Raw genomic sequence first — 15,835 nt, forward strand, 5'->3', positions numbered from 1 at the left:
TCGTGATTGATCTCATCTTTTTTCTTTCCCTTCTTCATAAAAAATCTACCAGATGTTTTTTTATCAATTTAAGGAGCGACATGAACTACTTTATAAGCCAATAGTTTCTTCATACTTTTTGTAGTATTTTAATTGTATAACAAAATTTTCAAAATTAGACTTACAATATTTTTGAAGTATCCGATTCTCACTTTTTAATTGGCAGGATTGAAGATCTCCGTGATCCGTTAGACCGCAATTTAGCATCCGCCTATTTCGCATCCCCTTGTTAATTATCCACCGCGTTTACTTAGAGCCGCTTTTCACGAAAAGACATTCCCTCAGTGAAATTCACGCATTGAATACGCAAGCGAGTGTTTGTGTATTTCTATTTTTATCTCTTCAAAGGATTCGCTCTCAATGGTTGCGGGCGTTGGATTGCCCCACATAACATCTCTGCTGCCTGTACGTAGTCCGGCACCGTCGCGTCAATGCTAGGCAATTAGGATATTTTCCAATTTAGCTTCGATCAATTTTATCACATTGCTGTTTAGTATACCCTTTCGTGTAAATTTAAATAAAAACATTCGGAAATTAAAATCTTAACTAATTCAGACCGAAGCTGATTGCGTGACAAAATTAATGTTTTATTTTCAGGACAAGTCAAATTGGCTAGCAATATTTTTTCGATCGGTCGTTCGTTTCATCTGTCTGTATGTATTAAAGAGGCGTTCCTCTCAAACTGCTCCTCTTCGCGTCCTTGTATCTCTTCGCGAATTCCTCTCTGCCGCCGAGCTTGCGCCGCTCCGGATGAAAAGCGCGGTGGGGATCGCGTGCAGCAGCCACGGGCTGTCGGAAAGATGAGAGTCACCGGTGATGTGCTTGTGCGGAGGCCTCGCGGAGGACAACGCCAGGATCATCCTCCTTGCCGTTGTCCTGGTAGCGTACATGCTCGCAGGCGCGGCCCTCTTCGAAAGGCTAGAGAGCGATCTCGAAATACGACAGGTACAAAAAGTGCATCCGCGAACGTGCATATAAAATTATTTCTACGTTTTAAAGTTTCCTCATAAGGAACAATCCCTCGCGGATCTGAAAAAAGCATCCCTTAATTATTCAAAATTAAGAAAGACATATTACGGTGATCTTCGTGCAAAGTAGATGAAAATCGAACAACAAACATCTCGGTCAATTATCATTAATTCACACGAAACAAATCAATGAATTGCATGTGTATTTTTGTAACATGGTCGATATATGAATAATATTGCATTGTGAGATCTTTACGACTCAGGATTAAAGCTTTTTTCACCGTATTTGAAACAGACGGTTCGTTAATTTTTGTAAATTAATACTTTGTGGGGGGCCACACAGGCCACGGAATTCTGGCGAGTCTACCACGCGTTTCGAAGGCATCATCTACGAGGTAGTCCTTTGGCCCTGCAGAGGCTGCACGAATTGCTGTATGCCTACGGCAACGCTTCCACTACCGGCATCATTAACAAAAGACGCCGCTGGGATTTTCCCGGTAGCTTTCACTTTGTCGGCACCATAGTTTCTACGATCGGTAAGAAACGTAGCGCAATATCGGTATTAAGAGTACCGGTACGAGTCATCTGTATCGACAACGTGGCCGGGAGTATCGGGGTCAGTGGGATTGATGTTGCGCGCTCTTTCATTTTCCCGTTCTTGCGACATCGCGAAAAAAAATCGACTTTCAAGAGAACGATCCTATAACTAATCCCGTACTCGAGACTGCGACATCTATAAAGGGAAAGTTTTTTTTTTCATTACAATTATTGTTATTAAATTTTTATTATATATAAGGAAAAATTATTATTTACATAGTATAAATCATAGGAACGATATTATACTTTCAATAATCTAATATTTCTTCTTGTCTCTTTTATTTCTTAAGCAAGTAAAAATAACTTCACGACGTACAAGTCGTATTTATACACGATAGAGAAAAGTTTTGTCGAGGCGATCGCATTCCTCCGTAAAACTCGTAATGACGTTAAGTAAAGGGGTGGTAAGGGTCGTCGACCGGCGTATGCATGAGAATGTTCTGGTGAATTCCGGAATGCTAATATCTCGCGACCTAGTCTCGCACTTATCCACACGGCTGGCTGTCCTTTGGTCGCCAATCTCTATACAATATGCACGCGTCTTTATGTAGTATGCTTCTGAAATGAAAAAGAAGCGTGATGCTGAAGTTATTTTACAGGGTACGGAAGCACCGCGCCTCAGACAACAGCGGGTAAAGCGGCTGTCGTTCTTTATGGTTTCTTCGGTTGTTCCGGTAATAATAAAAAATGTACATTTAATAATAAAAAATGCCTTACATCGAACATGTTTAAGAAAACTCAATAATGATTATTTAAAATAATCTGACTTTTTAGAAAACGAGATTGTACGAATCTAAAATAAACATTTAAATATAATTAGTAAAACTATTTGATCATAACGTCAAGTAATAATTTAGGTGGCATCTTATTCTTCAATCTTTTTCTGGAGAGGATCATTACTTTCCTGGCGTGGATTTTGCGCAGCTGGCACATACGTCGACTGAGAAAACGTCTTCGCAGGACCACATCCCGACGAATCTCTAAGTCGTCGAGCACTCAGAGATCATCTCTGCCGGATATCCTTGACGACGACGACGACCATGTGAACCTGGACCAATGGAAACCGAGTGTGTACTGGGTCATGCTCTATTTATCCATCACCTCCTGCATCGTTGCCTGTTGTGCCGCTGCACTTTATGCGCCGCTGGAGGGTTGGGATTATTTTGACGCGTTGTACTTTGCCTTCGTTAGCTTCACCACTATCGGGTTCGGCGACTTTGTTAGCACGCAAAAACCAAGCTACCCTTACGTACATTGGTAAGACTGCGAAGATTGACCTCATTGCGCCAAATCTAATTCATCTAAGCTATCAAAAGTGCACAGTTAAAGTTCTGCAAACTAAATCTTGAATGACAAATGTCAATAATATTCTTTGACAAATTCAATATCAATTTTGACATATATAAAGATTTTTTTAACAAAGATACGAAAACGCCTATAACTTTTCATATTAAAACATAAATAAATGCAGTTTTATTATTGTTATTATACAGGTACAGATTCACGAACTTCATATTCCTCGTGATGGGATGTTGCTGCATATACTCGCTGCTGAACGTCACGTCGATCGTGATAAAACAGGGCCTGAATTATGTGATACACAAGTTACAATACTGTGGTAACCGGGATGTAGCAGCGCCGTATTTACCGAGGAGGCAGTCCTCCGTGTCGACCGTATATTATTCAAAGAGGAGACCGACGAGGCTCGTTGGCAGGGATTCGATCAGGGCGGAGGATAATTCGGAGACGCCTCGTAGGATGTCAGGCGAGATGATTTCCATGAAAGATTTTCTATCCGCAAACAAGGTCTCCCTGGCTGTGATGCAGAAGCAGTTGTACGATGCCGCGCAGAAGCAAAGGGGTGGAGGATCGCTCGCCGCTACGCCAAATCATCAGGTGTTGAAGCCCGGAGCAGTAGGTCCGCTCGCGATCGCCAGCGAGAAGTTTGAGAGCAAAAGCACGATAAACAGATAGAAAGATCACGGCACGAAATAGAGGCTGAAATAAACATATAAATACAGCACATCTGTATTAGTCTATTTTTCACGTTTAAGTAACTGTTTGCAAAAGACATGCTAATTTTTAAAGCAAATTCGTCAATATTTTATGTGCTAATGTCTAAAAATTATTAAGTTAAAGTTATAGAAATTAGTCGTAATATTTTTTTAAACGCAATACCTTTATATCCATGATTCGCTGTATTGTAATTCCTATTGAACGTAATAAAGGATCGTTGTATCGCTCATCGAATAACTTTATTTAAATCTTGTTTATAGTACAGTCCTTCGTGTACTCAACGACATCGACAAACATGCAATCTCCTGTCTTCGTAATTGCAACAATGTCGTGTATATACCGCATGTAAAATAAAATCAACGTCGCTTCGATCGTTTCGTCGGTGAATTTCTCTGAGTGTGAAAATTGTTCGTGCGAGTTTTACTTAATGACATACATCAACCGGATAGGATTTTACGAGAGGACACAATTATTCCGAATTCAGACACGTTGCGGAATACACAATCTTTGGACAATCTTTTGCAGAAACTCGTGGTGTACGTGTGCTTACGTGTGAGTGAACGCGCGGCCAGGAATACACAGTTTAAAATACACGTACGTTGCTCCTGCTGTTTCGTAAAATCGCGAGGGCAATAAAAGTCCCCCATGGCTACGTAACTACGGTACCGTGCGTCGATTTAAAACCGGACATCTCGCGAGCCGACGATTCAAACAAGCCTCGGCTGTGACGACTAGATTCATACGTGGATGAGACCAGCGATTATGAAACGATTACGTGAAAACAGTATGTTCCGTTGAAGATCTAAGAACGCGTATGTTACTTGTATATTATTCTAAAATGAGAACATGGACGCAAGCGTTTACGAGATCTCGGAATTACGATAGAGAAAGAGAGAAAGAGCAAAAGTGAAATGGACGATTTCTCGCAGAGATCGCAAGCTTTCACGTAATCTACAGACAATCGCTCGCCATTAAGTGAAGCCAAATACGTTGCAAATAACGAATCTTTAACATTACTCGTCCAATCACATTATCGTGCGGATAAAGTCACGCTGGTCTAAGATGCAGCGGACCTGTCCGCCGCCAGATTTAAGCTGATTTTTTTTAACATTACTTTAACTTGTCGCTTAAATTTCGTCCATCTACTTCACACTCGAATGACATCGGATTTAAAAGTAAAACTACCAGGCCTAGCGTAAATGGCGTGCCGATAGTACCAGGACTTGTTCTACCTTTTTTTTTCTTTTTCTCTTTACGGTATTCTTAATACTTCAAGAAAAGATCTCAACAATTGTACGAGACTACAATGTTCTCCGTCGCAAGTAGATTCGAGCCTCGTTGACGTTTTCAGTTAACGTTTCTAGGCGTTTTCTTTTTTGAGGCTCGGGTAAAGTATTCTTAAAATTGCATACTCCATTTCCAACAAATCCGTCAAAGCCACTAGGCTATAACCGTCGATAACCGTCATCATTGTCGATAGATCAACCAACAAAACAGCGCTCAGTGTTTCGCACTGACGCTGACAAAGCCGCGTATTCCCAAATATTCTCGGGCGACATGCTTTATCGCTCCGTTCAAGCGACGTCGCCTCGATTTGGTAACGGCAGCAAAAAAACGCAGCCTATCTTGGCTACGTACAAAGATCGCGAGATTCATATCTCGATAAATTTGCGACGCTCATCCCCCGTGTCGAGGATGCTGCGCTTTTTCTCAACGTATGTCGCGCATACGCACAAACTGCTGACCGATCATTTCCAGGCCACCGTTGCCTATCAGATCAACGTCGTCTGTTATTTTCATTATTTTCTGCTTTAGGAAATCTCCGTCGCATCCTTGTATGTAATCAGATATCACAAAGTTGTTATCATTCAGCTCGGGTGGTTGATTTTGATTTTGCGGCGGCCGATTCCGCGATCGCGGTATCTGATCCGCTGGCTCCATCAGGTGCGCGTGTTTCTTGCGTTGATGTTGCAAGAGCTTTGCCTTGAATAGAATATACTCTCATTAACTCCTACCGATTATTAATCAATATAATCGAGTCTCATATAAAATTTACCTTGCTGGCATATTGTTTATGACACCACTGGCAACCTTGAGGACTAGTTGTGATGCTGCCTACTGTTTGGCTGAAGCTTGGATTTGGCAGTCCTGAGAATTCGGACTCTTTGTGTCGATTACTAGGCGGCAGGGCAGCGCCAGGATGATTCTTCATGATGTGTGCTTTACGTTTGCTGCTACTTTTATAAACCTTAAAAAATTTGATATGCGTAAGAAAATACGATAACTTTTTTTTCTACTCTAAAATGAGAATTTATTTCACGATACCTTGTCGCAATATTGGCAATAGTAGTCTCTGGTTTGACGCAGGATCGGTAAGTTCAATTCTGGCACAGATTCGGGAGCGACATCGGGATGCCGTTTTGCTAGGTGATTCACCAACATTCCCCTCCGTTTGAAACCCACCAGGCATTGATGACATTTGTAAACAAAACGATTGTAATCATTTGGATTTACCTGGCAATAAAATAATTGAATAATATATTTAATCAATCACGTTTTTACTCTTTTTACATACCTTTGGCACAAATTTCTTCGTTTGATTATTTTGCATTACTTGTTCTCCGTTAACCGTTTGAGAATGATGTATTTTAGTCATGTGTTCCTTCAATTTATCCTTCCTCTTGAACCGCTTACCACAATTCGCACAATGGAATTCTCTGTAGAAAGATTAAAAATTGAATTTTTATACATATTAATGTAATCCACACAAACATCGAGTCGAATTATAAAAACTATACCTGTGATCAGAGTGTTTCAGCAGATGCATTCGCAATTTGTCGACCGTCGGAAAACGTTTCGCGCAATGTTGACACTTGTGCTTCCTCTCGCAGTGATGTGCCCGTATGTGTTTGCGAATAACCGAATATTTGATGAATGTTCGCTGGCAGTGAGGGCAACTGAATATACCGTCTTGATTTCTGTGTGTCTCAACGTGATCTTTGAGCATCGTACCTTGACGAAATAGCTGCCTGCACATTGGGCATTCAAATATCTGTTTGTTTTCTGCAAACCGGAATTTAGCGTATCAATACTAGCGTATCATTTAACTTTCATTGATTAGATGCGTATATAGACTTACCTTTATGCGTTTTTAGATGACCGGACAACGCGGAATTGTTCATAAAACGTTTCAAGCAAATACTGCATGGCAGTGGTTTTTGGTCCTCAGCACCATGCGCCAAGCAGTGCTGTTGTAACCGTATCTTCGTAGCAAAACGTTTGTAACACATTGAACACTTGTATGAGCCTAGAGGAGTTAATTTCTTTGCCTTAGGTAACGTTGTTCGCCCATGCTGAGACACGTGATTCACCAATTCGCTCGGCTTCTGAAATTCCAGTCCGCATTGCGGACACGCGGACATTTGATTCTCAATTTTGATATCAGTGGAAGAATGAATGACCATATGTAAGTTAAGCAAAGATGAGTTTCTGAAAATCAAGTTGCACACGGAACATTTCCATTCGTTGTCGCATTTATTTTGCCGTGAGTTCTCCTTTTCTTTCACATTTCCGTCACGAAACATTTTTATGCGTCGGTTATAAGAATTACCATCCAAACGTGGCCATGTGGATATTTGATTGGTGACTTCCGCTAAAAAAGAAGAAATTAGTCAATATTTATATCAATAGTATAATATTTAATATTTGTATTTATATCCTTTATACCTTTTTCATCTTTCATGTCTGGTTTGAGTATTGGCAAATTTCTCCGACTCGCATAATTTTGACTAGGACCAGCCTTTAGCTCTTCCTTTGGTGAAATATTTCTATTAGTCAGAAACACTATTCCATCCTTCTGCTGACAAATAATCAAGTTTTGTTCCTTATATGTCAGTGCGGGCCGCACAAAACGCATCCAGTTTGAAGTATCTAACAGAAATGTAATAAAAATTAAGATTTAAGTTTAATATCTTAATTAAAAACACTTAAAAAAAATAACTGCTCTTTTTCGTTTTTTACTCACTTTCGTTGGAAACATCTACTTTCAGAAATTCTCCATTTTCAGTTTCGTAGAGCAGTGGCAAAGTATTTTCGAAAGATGAGCCGTCGTAAGCACACAATATACCTTCTATAGGTCCAAATTGTGTACGCCTTCGAATATTGCGTTTCGCAAAAACCCCGTAGGTCACGCCATTCGCTGCAGCATGCAAAGTAGATAGCTTGTTTAACAAAAGATATGATCCTGGCAGTGTCGCTACAGCACGCGATGGTACAGGTTGATCTGCGATTGTGCATACATCAGTTAAATTGGAGCTATCATCTTTGGCACAATTACTGTCGTATTCGTCGTCGCACCCTGTAAAAATGCCTTTTCAATATATAAATAAAATAATACAATATATGTTCGTTATTGCATGTGTAGAATAAATATTATACTTACAGAAATCTTTTTTATCCATTATATGCCGTTTGGATCTTCTAACATCTTTTTTCTCAACTATTTTCTTCTTCTCAGTGGACAGTGGTTCTTTGGTAATCTGTTGAATTTCTTTATCACAAGACTCGGACAAAGTAAGATTGTTGTTTTCTTTATTTGCATCTTCGGTAATAGATGGTAGAGCAATAGGATTGTCTTCCATCTCCATATTCTGATTTTTAAATGTGTTGATAACATTTATTTGATCATCTTGCATCACCAAAAAGTCTCTAGTCAAAGCGAAGTCTGTGCCTGGTATTCCCGTTAGCATTAAGGGAGTCGCCGAAGATTCCAACTCGGGTGCAGTTTCTGCATTTGTATAATAATTTACAGAAACCAATAAAAATCATCTCACACGCACAATTATGTAATATATTTTATCAAATCATGTCTTACCCTGCATTAAAATCAATTCACTGCTGACGCTGGATACTAATCCATCTTCGTTTCCATTGCCAACAAAGTCTGTGGTAGTATCTGTTTGAGGTACAGTCTGAGTATCAATTGGTTGAGCCAATTGAGTCACATAATTGATGCTCGTCCGTATGTTTGGTTCAGGCTGGGACATCAAGGGTGAAGATGGGCCTTGGAGCACAACAACGGAATTGTGAAAAGGAGAGGAAGGTAACTGAACTGGTGTAGGGGAGTATCTAGCGGCAGAGCTCATATTTGGATCCAGTGGGCTGACTCGATGCTCAAACTCAGATAAGGGGGATGCTGCTCTCGGAGAAAAGGAGATCTGCTCGTACGTTGGAAACAGCCGGGATTGATCTTCCACATATTCCACCTGGTAACAGAGCGGTCATAGATGCTGTTACATGCTACTGGAATACCTTAGTTCGTCATTTCTTTTTTTTTTCGTCAGGGTTACTCACAGTCAGGAACAAGAGCCTGTTGTTAAGCTTCTTCGGTTGTTCGTATAGTGACGTGGCGAAGGGGTGATCCGTAGGCCAATTCACCAAGGTGTCAGCTCCCCTGTCGATGCTGGATATCTCGAAGGACTCGGCAGGGGCCCCCTCAGGAGGGCCCCTTGGATCCATCTTACGTTGACGTATCGCACCAGCGAGGTCCGTGGTTCTGTCGCTCGCGCCTGTATTGCAGTCACATTCGCCCGTACAGATGTGCACGGGACTAGGATGAGGGAGAGAGCTTGACGTATCGTGAAGACCGTGACACCAGGTTGCTCTAACCCGCGCGACGCGCGACCCTTGATGTTGCGGGAATGATGCGGGCGACGGACGACATCGCGCGAGGAACAGGAAACAGGTGTTCGTTGTATGGACCTCCGTTATTTTGAACTCACACGAGAAGACCCGTCAGCCTCGACATATAGGCTTCGAAGTCGATGCACCTCTCACTCGGTGATGCACCTGCTGCTGCAGCAGCACTGACCCGTCAACAGTCGATGTCGATCTCGCATCGCGATTGATTTATGTTGTTACGGCGGGAAACTTTGAATCTCGACCCGCGAAATATTCCCTCGTAACAGTCACGCGCAATTATTTTTCAATAAATTTATTTGTACAATTGCAAAAATTTTTCTAAATTAACTATTTGTAAAATTTAGAGTTTTATTAATTACTTTTTAAATAAATGTAAATGCGTTAACAGCACTTCTTTATTTTATACAAGATTAATAAAAAGTATATTTAAAAAATGTTTTGCGTAATTGAAACATAAATTGGAGTTAATTGTAAAAATTAATTATCTAAATTATTAGATCTTTTAACAGGATATTTTTATATAAACAATTTTTATTAAATTCTGTATATTATAGTACTTTTGTTTGACTCTGTATTAATTAAAAAAAAATTAAATTTGAAGTACTTAATATTTATCGCGGAAAAATCAGTACATCGTAATATTTGCATTTCTACCTCGATTATTACTTCCGCCCTCGTCTCTTTTCATTCAGCTCATGAATGGGGATTGAGACCCCATTCACCTATAATCGAGGGGGTTGAAACTTTCCCTAACAACAGAGAAACAAGCATGCATAAACAAAGGGCTGATCGCAGTCCATGTTCACAATACAAGCTGAACAATCGCAGATAAGTCGTTTAATATATCGTTAAGATAATCGTTTAAGATCTTTAATTGAACATGGTGCTGTTCGATGAAGCGAGAAAACTAATGGACGAGATGATGAAAGTGACAATCTTTCAGCCGTCCGAGAAACGTCGAATGTTGGAGGATAAAAGAACGACCTTTCTGGATCCAAATCTGGTTATGGATGCAAGGCACAGGATATTTCAAGATCTAGCCAAATCTTCAGCAAAGTTTTCTGTTCTAGCGGAGGCCAGAAGGTATATTTTCAAACTTTACATATGATTTATAAAAGTATAGATTTTATTTCTAATATCTATATTTATATATTTAAATATATGTATGATCTATAAATTATCGCAAATAAGATTTTATAATTTATCTTATCGTCTTTTTTTACTGGTATCGTATCTTAATTACATAAATAAATCACGTAATTTTGTCACAAAGATATCAAAGAGAATATTGTACAAAGATAGATTTTATCTAATACATTTACAGATTACTGACCCAAGAAGAAATGGAAGAATTACAGTTGAAAAGAGAACAGGCTTTCGTAGACAAAGAATTACGCAAATTTGAGCAAGATTTGCAAAAGTCTCGTCCTAAATTTTGCGGATTGTGTAGCAAAAAGAATATAGCTAGTTCAGATGACGAAAATTTTTGGAGAACATCCAGTAGTGTTAAGGTGAAGCTTGATGACAAATTAGACATTTAATAAAGAAAGATGAATTATTTTCAACAAGAATAAATTTTTAAATATCTAAATTGTATTAATAAATCCAAAAATTTACAGCGGATTCTCATCGATAAGAGGAGAAAAACGATTGAGCAAAAACAAACAGTCGCACAAAAGAAAACCAGAAAACTCTTCGCGGAAGTCTCTTCTACTAAATCGGAAGATATTTGTTCGACAAACGGGATCGAGACAGCGTCTTTCGGTAGAATTAAAGTGACCATCAAAGATAAACCAAGCTGCGAATCGAAAGAGCAACGATTACATGTTTTAAGATCATGTTTTGAGGTTCTTCGAAAAAACGCACGGGATAAACGTCGTCTTTACGAAATAAGAACTTGTATCCAAAACATTTTGTTGCAAAGAAAACTGAAACCATACATACATCTATGGAAAATGCATGTAAGAAAGGTGAAGGCTCAGCGAGAAAAGGCGGCGGAAAATACTGATGCGCGAAAGATCGAGATGCTCATCAATACTATCAACGAGACGCAGAAAGAGTTGAAGTCAAGTCAAAAAATAGTATCAAAAGGTCCTTCAAATCCGAAAAACAGTGAATCGAAGAAGAAGCCTCCTTCCAAGTCGTTTGTCATCGAATCACCGGCCCAATGTCGACTAAACGCCCAGAAGGAGATTATTCGCAAGCAGAGAATGAAACTCGCCGAGCAGAGCAAGATCATCGAGGAATTGCAACTAAAACAAGTACAAGAGGAAATAACCAGGTCCGGCGAGGAAACGGTGAACGCGGCCAGGGAGACCTTGACTCATTGCGGTCAGCAAACCAGGAGAACCTTGATCCAGTTGATGAGACAAGCAGGCTACAGGTAGTCCTGTAATTATAAGCGTTCTATTTTATTTTATCCAGATGTAATTATGAATTCTTTATCTTAAAAAGAATATTAATACATTTCTCAAGATCAATACATTCCTGATTCTTAGATATGACCTTTTATTTTATTACTGAAAATCTTAAAATTCGAATAATAATCAGAATAACAATAGTGTTTTCTTAACGTTCAGTTTTTACATTCTACATAAATCTACGAATGTCTCTTTGTATGACATCGTTTGCGTCAGATGTGTGCTTATTCACGTGGTATGCGAGTATATTCCGAGCAACTAAGCTCCTTTATACCGAACGACGATGACGCAAAGCATAAAGACACTGAAAGCTGATCTTGGGGACTAAATTAAAGTGGACTGTTGATTACATTGCTCGTTTTACGCGTGTTGATCTTTCTACAGCTTGTGAAGTAGAAAGTACCTTAAAGAGGAGATAGTCAGGAGAATCCGGCTTTTTGTGTTATAATAAATTGACGCAAAATTTACACAAACATAATACGGCTTAACAGATCCTCAATTACACTCTTCTTTAATTAATAGGGACAAATGCCTGATGACGCCAGTCCGAGTGCCGAGTCCTTCTAAATTTCTAACAAGGATGGAGGCGCGGGCGGAAGAAAGGAGAAACAGAATAAAGTTGCGTGAAGAAGCGCATCGAAAGAAACTGGAGGATGAAAGAAGGAAAGAGGAGGCCGCCAGGAGGGCGGAGGAGCAAGAGCGGAAAAGATTGCAACAAGAGGTCAGATAATATGAGAGGTCACAGTATATTAATATCGTGTGTATAGCATTACACTTAGCTCTCACAGCTTTCACCTTGCTAACAAAATTATCTTTTGCGAGGGACGTTTCCAGTAAATGTTACGCTGCAATACTCTAGTTTACATTATTGTGGATACAATATCTCGTTTATTTTGTACTTTACTCTATAATTATCTAATGTCACTTATATGCTACATTTAGAAATATATCCGCGTTTAATCTAAGATTTTTCCACTTTCCTCAGGCTTTACGTGAGGCGAGAAGAATTCGCGAGGAACGGGAGCAACAACGAGCGCGCGAAATAGAAAGATATAAGAGACTAAATGCCATAGCGGAAGCATTTTATCGCAAATACTTATTGCGACGTTATATAATCGCGCTCGTTGAAAAGAAGAATAATGATATAAGAAAAGCTGAGGACTATTATAGGCGGTGTTTGCTTCAAAAAATGTTTGTGATGTGGAAGATGGAAACAGAACGTCAGAATAAAATTAAATCCGAGTTAGCTGCATCGTTGTATAACAGAAATTTATTGCGGTGTGCGTTGCAGAAGTGGAAGGAAATAGTGAAGGAGCAGATGAGGAAGGACCAAGTGGCTAAAGACTTCTCCGACATAAGATTACAGAACAAATACTTTAAAACGTGGAGAATAAAAGCTGTGAAATATAAAGTAGAACGATTGAAGAGTGAACGTGTAGCGTTACAATACTATGAAGAAAAATTGAAAACTAAATATTTCAATATGTGGAAAAAGTATCCAGAAATAATGTCGGTTATCATTGAAAAGAGACGAATGAGAGATATGTGGCGGGAAATTGTGCAAGAAGTAATACCAGACTTTGACCCCAGACAAAGAGGTGTAATATTAGAAGACTAATGTGTAAACGAATTTAGAAATAACTTAGATTTAATACTGTACGACAATCGTTGGCTTCTCGTATCTGAATGAGGTAAAGAGTAGTCTTATTCCTAAAATACACACAACATACAACGTAACTTTCTTTTTTTTACGTAGAATAAAACATAAGCTATTACTGTACACATACACGTATTTAAATTTCTTTTTTCATGAACTTACTTTAGAGTATTTATATGTATGTGTGTACTTAATTAATACAATTTACTATATTACTCGTACAATGGCCATTTTATCACAGTTACAATAAATATACAAATGGTATGCATAATGATACATTAAGGATGTCTTGATGCCCCATGATATGTTGTGAACATGATTTCGTTTAATATTATGGAAGTAACATACCTATTATACTTTCCATGAATTGTGAATCGTAGATATCAGGATACATTAAGATGAAAATGGTGTGAAATTGAGCCGATGTTAATGGTAATTGCATCCCAATCACCATTCCAAGTTGATTATTACGCGTAGGCTTAACGCTATGACGAATATTTTGGCCGCATTCATTCTCTAGTTCGTTCAATTTGATTTCACATCCTTTGTACAAAATGTAATAGATACACCGTGTGTGTAAAGTAAAATTCAGTGACCTAGCTTACAAATAATATACATTCCTAAGTTTTGCAGCAGAACAGCCGGGACAAGTTCTTCAACATTCCATGGCTGTACTGATTTTTTATATCCAGTTGTCGCTCATTCGATGTCATGCCGATCGAGAACAACCATAGGTGATAGATGAGATAACAAAAGACCACTAGGCCCACGAGGATGCTGTACAGAGCGGAGACGAAGCAAAGCGCAATGCTGAAAAACAATGTACATATTATTACATCGATCGATCGGCTCGGGCTTTGCGAACAAACATAATTGTGCGACACATTATCTGTCGAACTTTTATATATCAGAAAGCAAATAAGAGATATTACAATATTTATGATGCTTTACGTCTTGCGGACAATTATCATTATCTTATTAAACTTTATAGATTCCCTGTATCTTTCCAGTTTACACTTCATTGAGTCTTCATATCAGTGACACTCTTTGCACTTCCCGTTTGTGCTTGTGTGATATATTTGACTTCTCATCTTGTAGTGGAATAATTTCAAGAGCTATATGTAGAGCATGTTTTGATATTCTTAGGATATATCAAAGCGCAATTGACAAAAATTAGAAATACATACTCTAACTGATGATACACGTCGCTGCAGTCATCCGGCAGGAGTATGGTTCCGATGAGTATAAATGGATGGCAAACACTAGTCATAGTCAAGTTGGAACCATATATAAAAGCAAACGCAGAAAAGAATAAACAACCTAGGTACCACCTTAAATTGCTGGAACCTATGCAACAATCTAACCTGAAAGATAAAGCCAAGAAAATTAAAGTAAGAGGCTAGAAGATTCGATTGTGTAATCGGTGATTTTGCATCAGAGAAAAGGATATTACTAATACCATTTGCAATGATATTCCCTGTTGAGTATACAAGTCTGGCACAAGCGGCAGTGGTGAGCTCTGGGTGGCGCTCTTCTTCTGCATGTGATGCAGAGCTCGCCGCTGCCCTCGCCGAGCTCCAGGCTCTGCGAAGTGCCGACTATGGCACCACCTTCCTGCGCCGCGGCAACGTCGGCGTTCAGCTTGGTTTTGTAGCCGCACCACATGCCACCGACCACGCACATCATAAAGACAAAATTCTCCTCGGGCAAGATCTCGAGCAGCGGCACGACGCTCATTTCGAATACCAGCATCATCATCAGCACGCTAGTGATAGTCCACATGAGGAAGAACTTAGTGCGCAGTAGAAACCTGAGGAAGTTGTGATGCAGGTAGTAAACGAGGACCGGCGTAACCAGGAACACGACTACCGTGCAGAGAAAGGCCTGGGCGGCGATCACCGCCAGGATCGGCACCACCAGCAGCGGCAGCATCGCGTCTACAGAGATCTGCTTGGCGCCCGCGCGCCATCCGCACGGGTTACGCAGCCGCTCCCAGACGGTCATGCTTCTCCGTCCTTCGGGCGGCCTGAAAGCGGAAAACTTCACACTGACATAAGCGCAAAAGGCGTTGCCGTGACCGCGGCCACTTTTGAGGTTAGACCGACCTTCGCAGACCGTTGACGTTTCCCAACCGGGCAGCGGCGGCGCCGGCGGCGACGGCTACGCAGGGCGCGGGAACCAAGGACGGTGGCACTCACGTTTGAAAGTCCTCGCGCCTGGCAAGGATGAAACAAGGATACGACAGCCGCTGGCATTCTCGGCGCGTTCTCAGTTCCACTTTATTGAGGATGCGTGAGCGTGACTCGAACCGTCTCATCGGATAAAAATAAAACGCCGCGTCGTCGCCGACGTGATCAACATCCCTCTTGTCCTCCTGCTGAATCTCCTCATTCGAATATCTCACGAGTCGCGCGGAATCGCGTGGCGGCGCTGCTCTC

The 15,835-nt window shown here is 40.2% G+C and overlaps 4 protein-coding genes across 7 annotated transcripts; 2 read left to right on the forward strand and 2 right to left on the reverse strand.

Moving 5' to 3' along the window:
• The first annotated feature begins 803 nt into the window (after nt 1-803).
• On the forward strand, nt 804-3,847 carry LOC105831109 (potassium channel subfamily K member 13-like). The gene is made up of 5 exons (XM_012671013.3): nt 804-984; nt 1,351-1,543; nt 2,204-2,278; nt 2,462-2,861; nt 3,098-3,847. Exons 1-5 carry the CDS (start codon nt 856-858, stop codon nt 3,576-3,578), a joined length of 1,278 nt encoding a protein of 425 aa, XP_012526467.1. The 5' UTR covers nt 804-855; the 3' UTR covers nt 3,579-3,847.
• Nucleotides 3,843-9,515, reverse strand: LOC105831108 (PR domain zinc finger protein 10). 2 transcript variants are annotated; one of them, XM_012671010.3, is made up of 11 exons: nt 8,973-9,515; nt 8,494-8,884; nt 8,062-8,406; nt 7,645-7,989; nt 7,347-7,550; nt 6,760-7,272; nt 6,419-6,683; nt 6,196-6,337; nt 5,946-6,134; nt 5,677-5,868; nt 3,843-5,603 (listed from the first exon to the last, which is right to left on the reverse strand). In XM_012671010.3, the coding sequence occupies exons 1-11, from the start codon at nt 9,135-9,137 to the stop codon at nt 5,331-5,333; spliced, it is 3,024 nt and encodes a 1,007-aa protein (XP_012526464.1). In that variant the 5' UTR covers nt 9,138-9,515; the 3' UTR covers nt 3,843-5,330. The 2 variants fall into 2 exon arrangements, with proteins under 2 accessions (XP_012526464.1, XP_012526465.1); XM_012671011.3 differs by having other exon boundaries at nt 7,645-7,977; nt 8,973-9,514.
• A 319-nt stretch (nt 9,516-9,834) lies between these two features.
• LOC105831103 (calponin homology domain-containing protein DDB_G0272472) lies at nt 9,835-13,664 on the forward strand. Its single transcript, XM_028189908.2, has 5 exons — nt 9,835-10,403; nt 10,645-10,831; nt 10,940-11,703; nt 12,263-12,461; nt 12,726-13,664. Exons 1-5 carry the CDS (start codon nt 10,201-10,203, stop codon nt 13,356-13,358), a joined length of 1,986 nt encoding a protein of 661 aa, XP_028045709.1. The 5' UTR covers nt 9,835-10,200; the 3' UTR covers nt 13,359-13,664.
• Nucleotides 13,479-15,739, reverse strand: LOC105831106 (palmitoyltransferase ZDHHC23). Of its 3 annotated transcripts, none has more exons than XM_028189909.2 (4): nt 15,596-15,739; nt 14,857-15,423; nt 14,585-14,761; nt 13,479-14,207 (listed from the first exon to the last, which is right to left on the reverse strand). In XM_028189909.2, exons 1-4 carry the CDS (start codon nt 15,712-15,714, stop codon nt 14,018-14,020), a joined length of 1,053 nt encoding a protein of 350 aa, XP_028045710.1. In that variant the 5' UTR covers nt 15,715-15,739; the 3' UTR covers nt 13,479-14,017. The 3 variants fall into 3 exon arrangements, with proteins under 3 accessions (XP_028045710.1, XP_012526463.1, XP_028045711.1); XM_012671009.3 differs by having other exon boundaries at nt 15,503-15,705; XM_028189910.1 differs by lacking the exon at nt 13,479-14,207 and adding an exon at nt 14,283-14,512.
• Nucleotides 15,740-15,835: the final 96 nt, after the last annotated feature.

The sequence above is a fragment of the Monomorium pharaonis genome, chromosome 8 (genome assembly GCF_013373865.1).
Source record: "Monomorium pharaonis isolate MP-MQ-018 chromosome 8, ASM1337386v2, whole genome shotgun sequence".
NCBI lineage: Eukaryota > Metazoa > Arthropoda > Insecta > Hymenoptera > Formicidae > Monomorium > Monomorium pharaonis.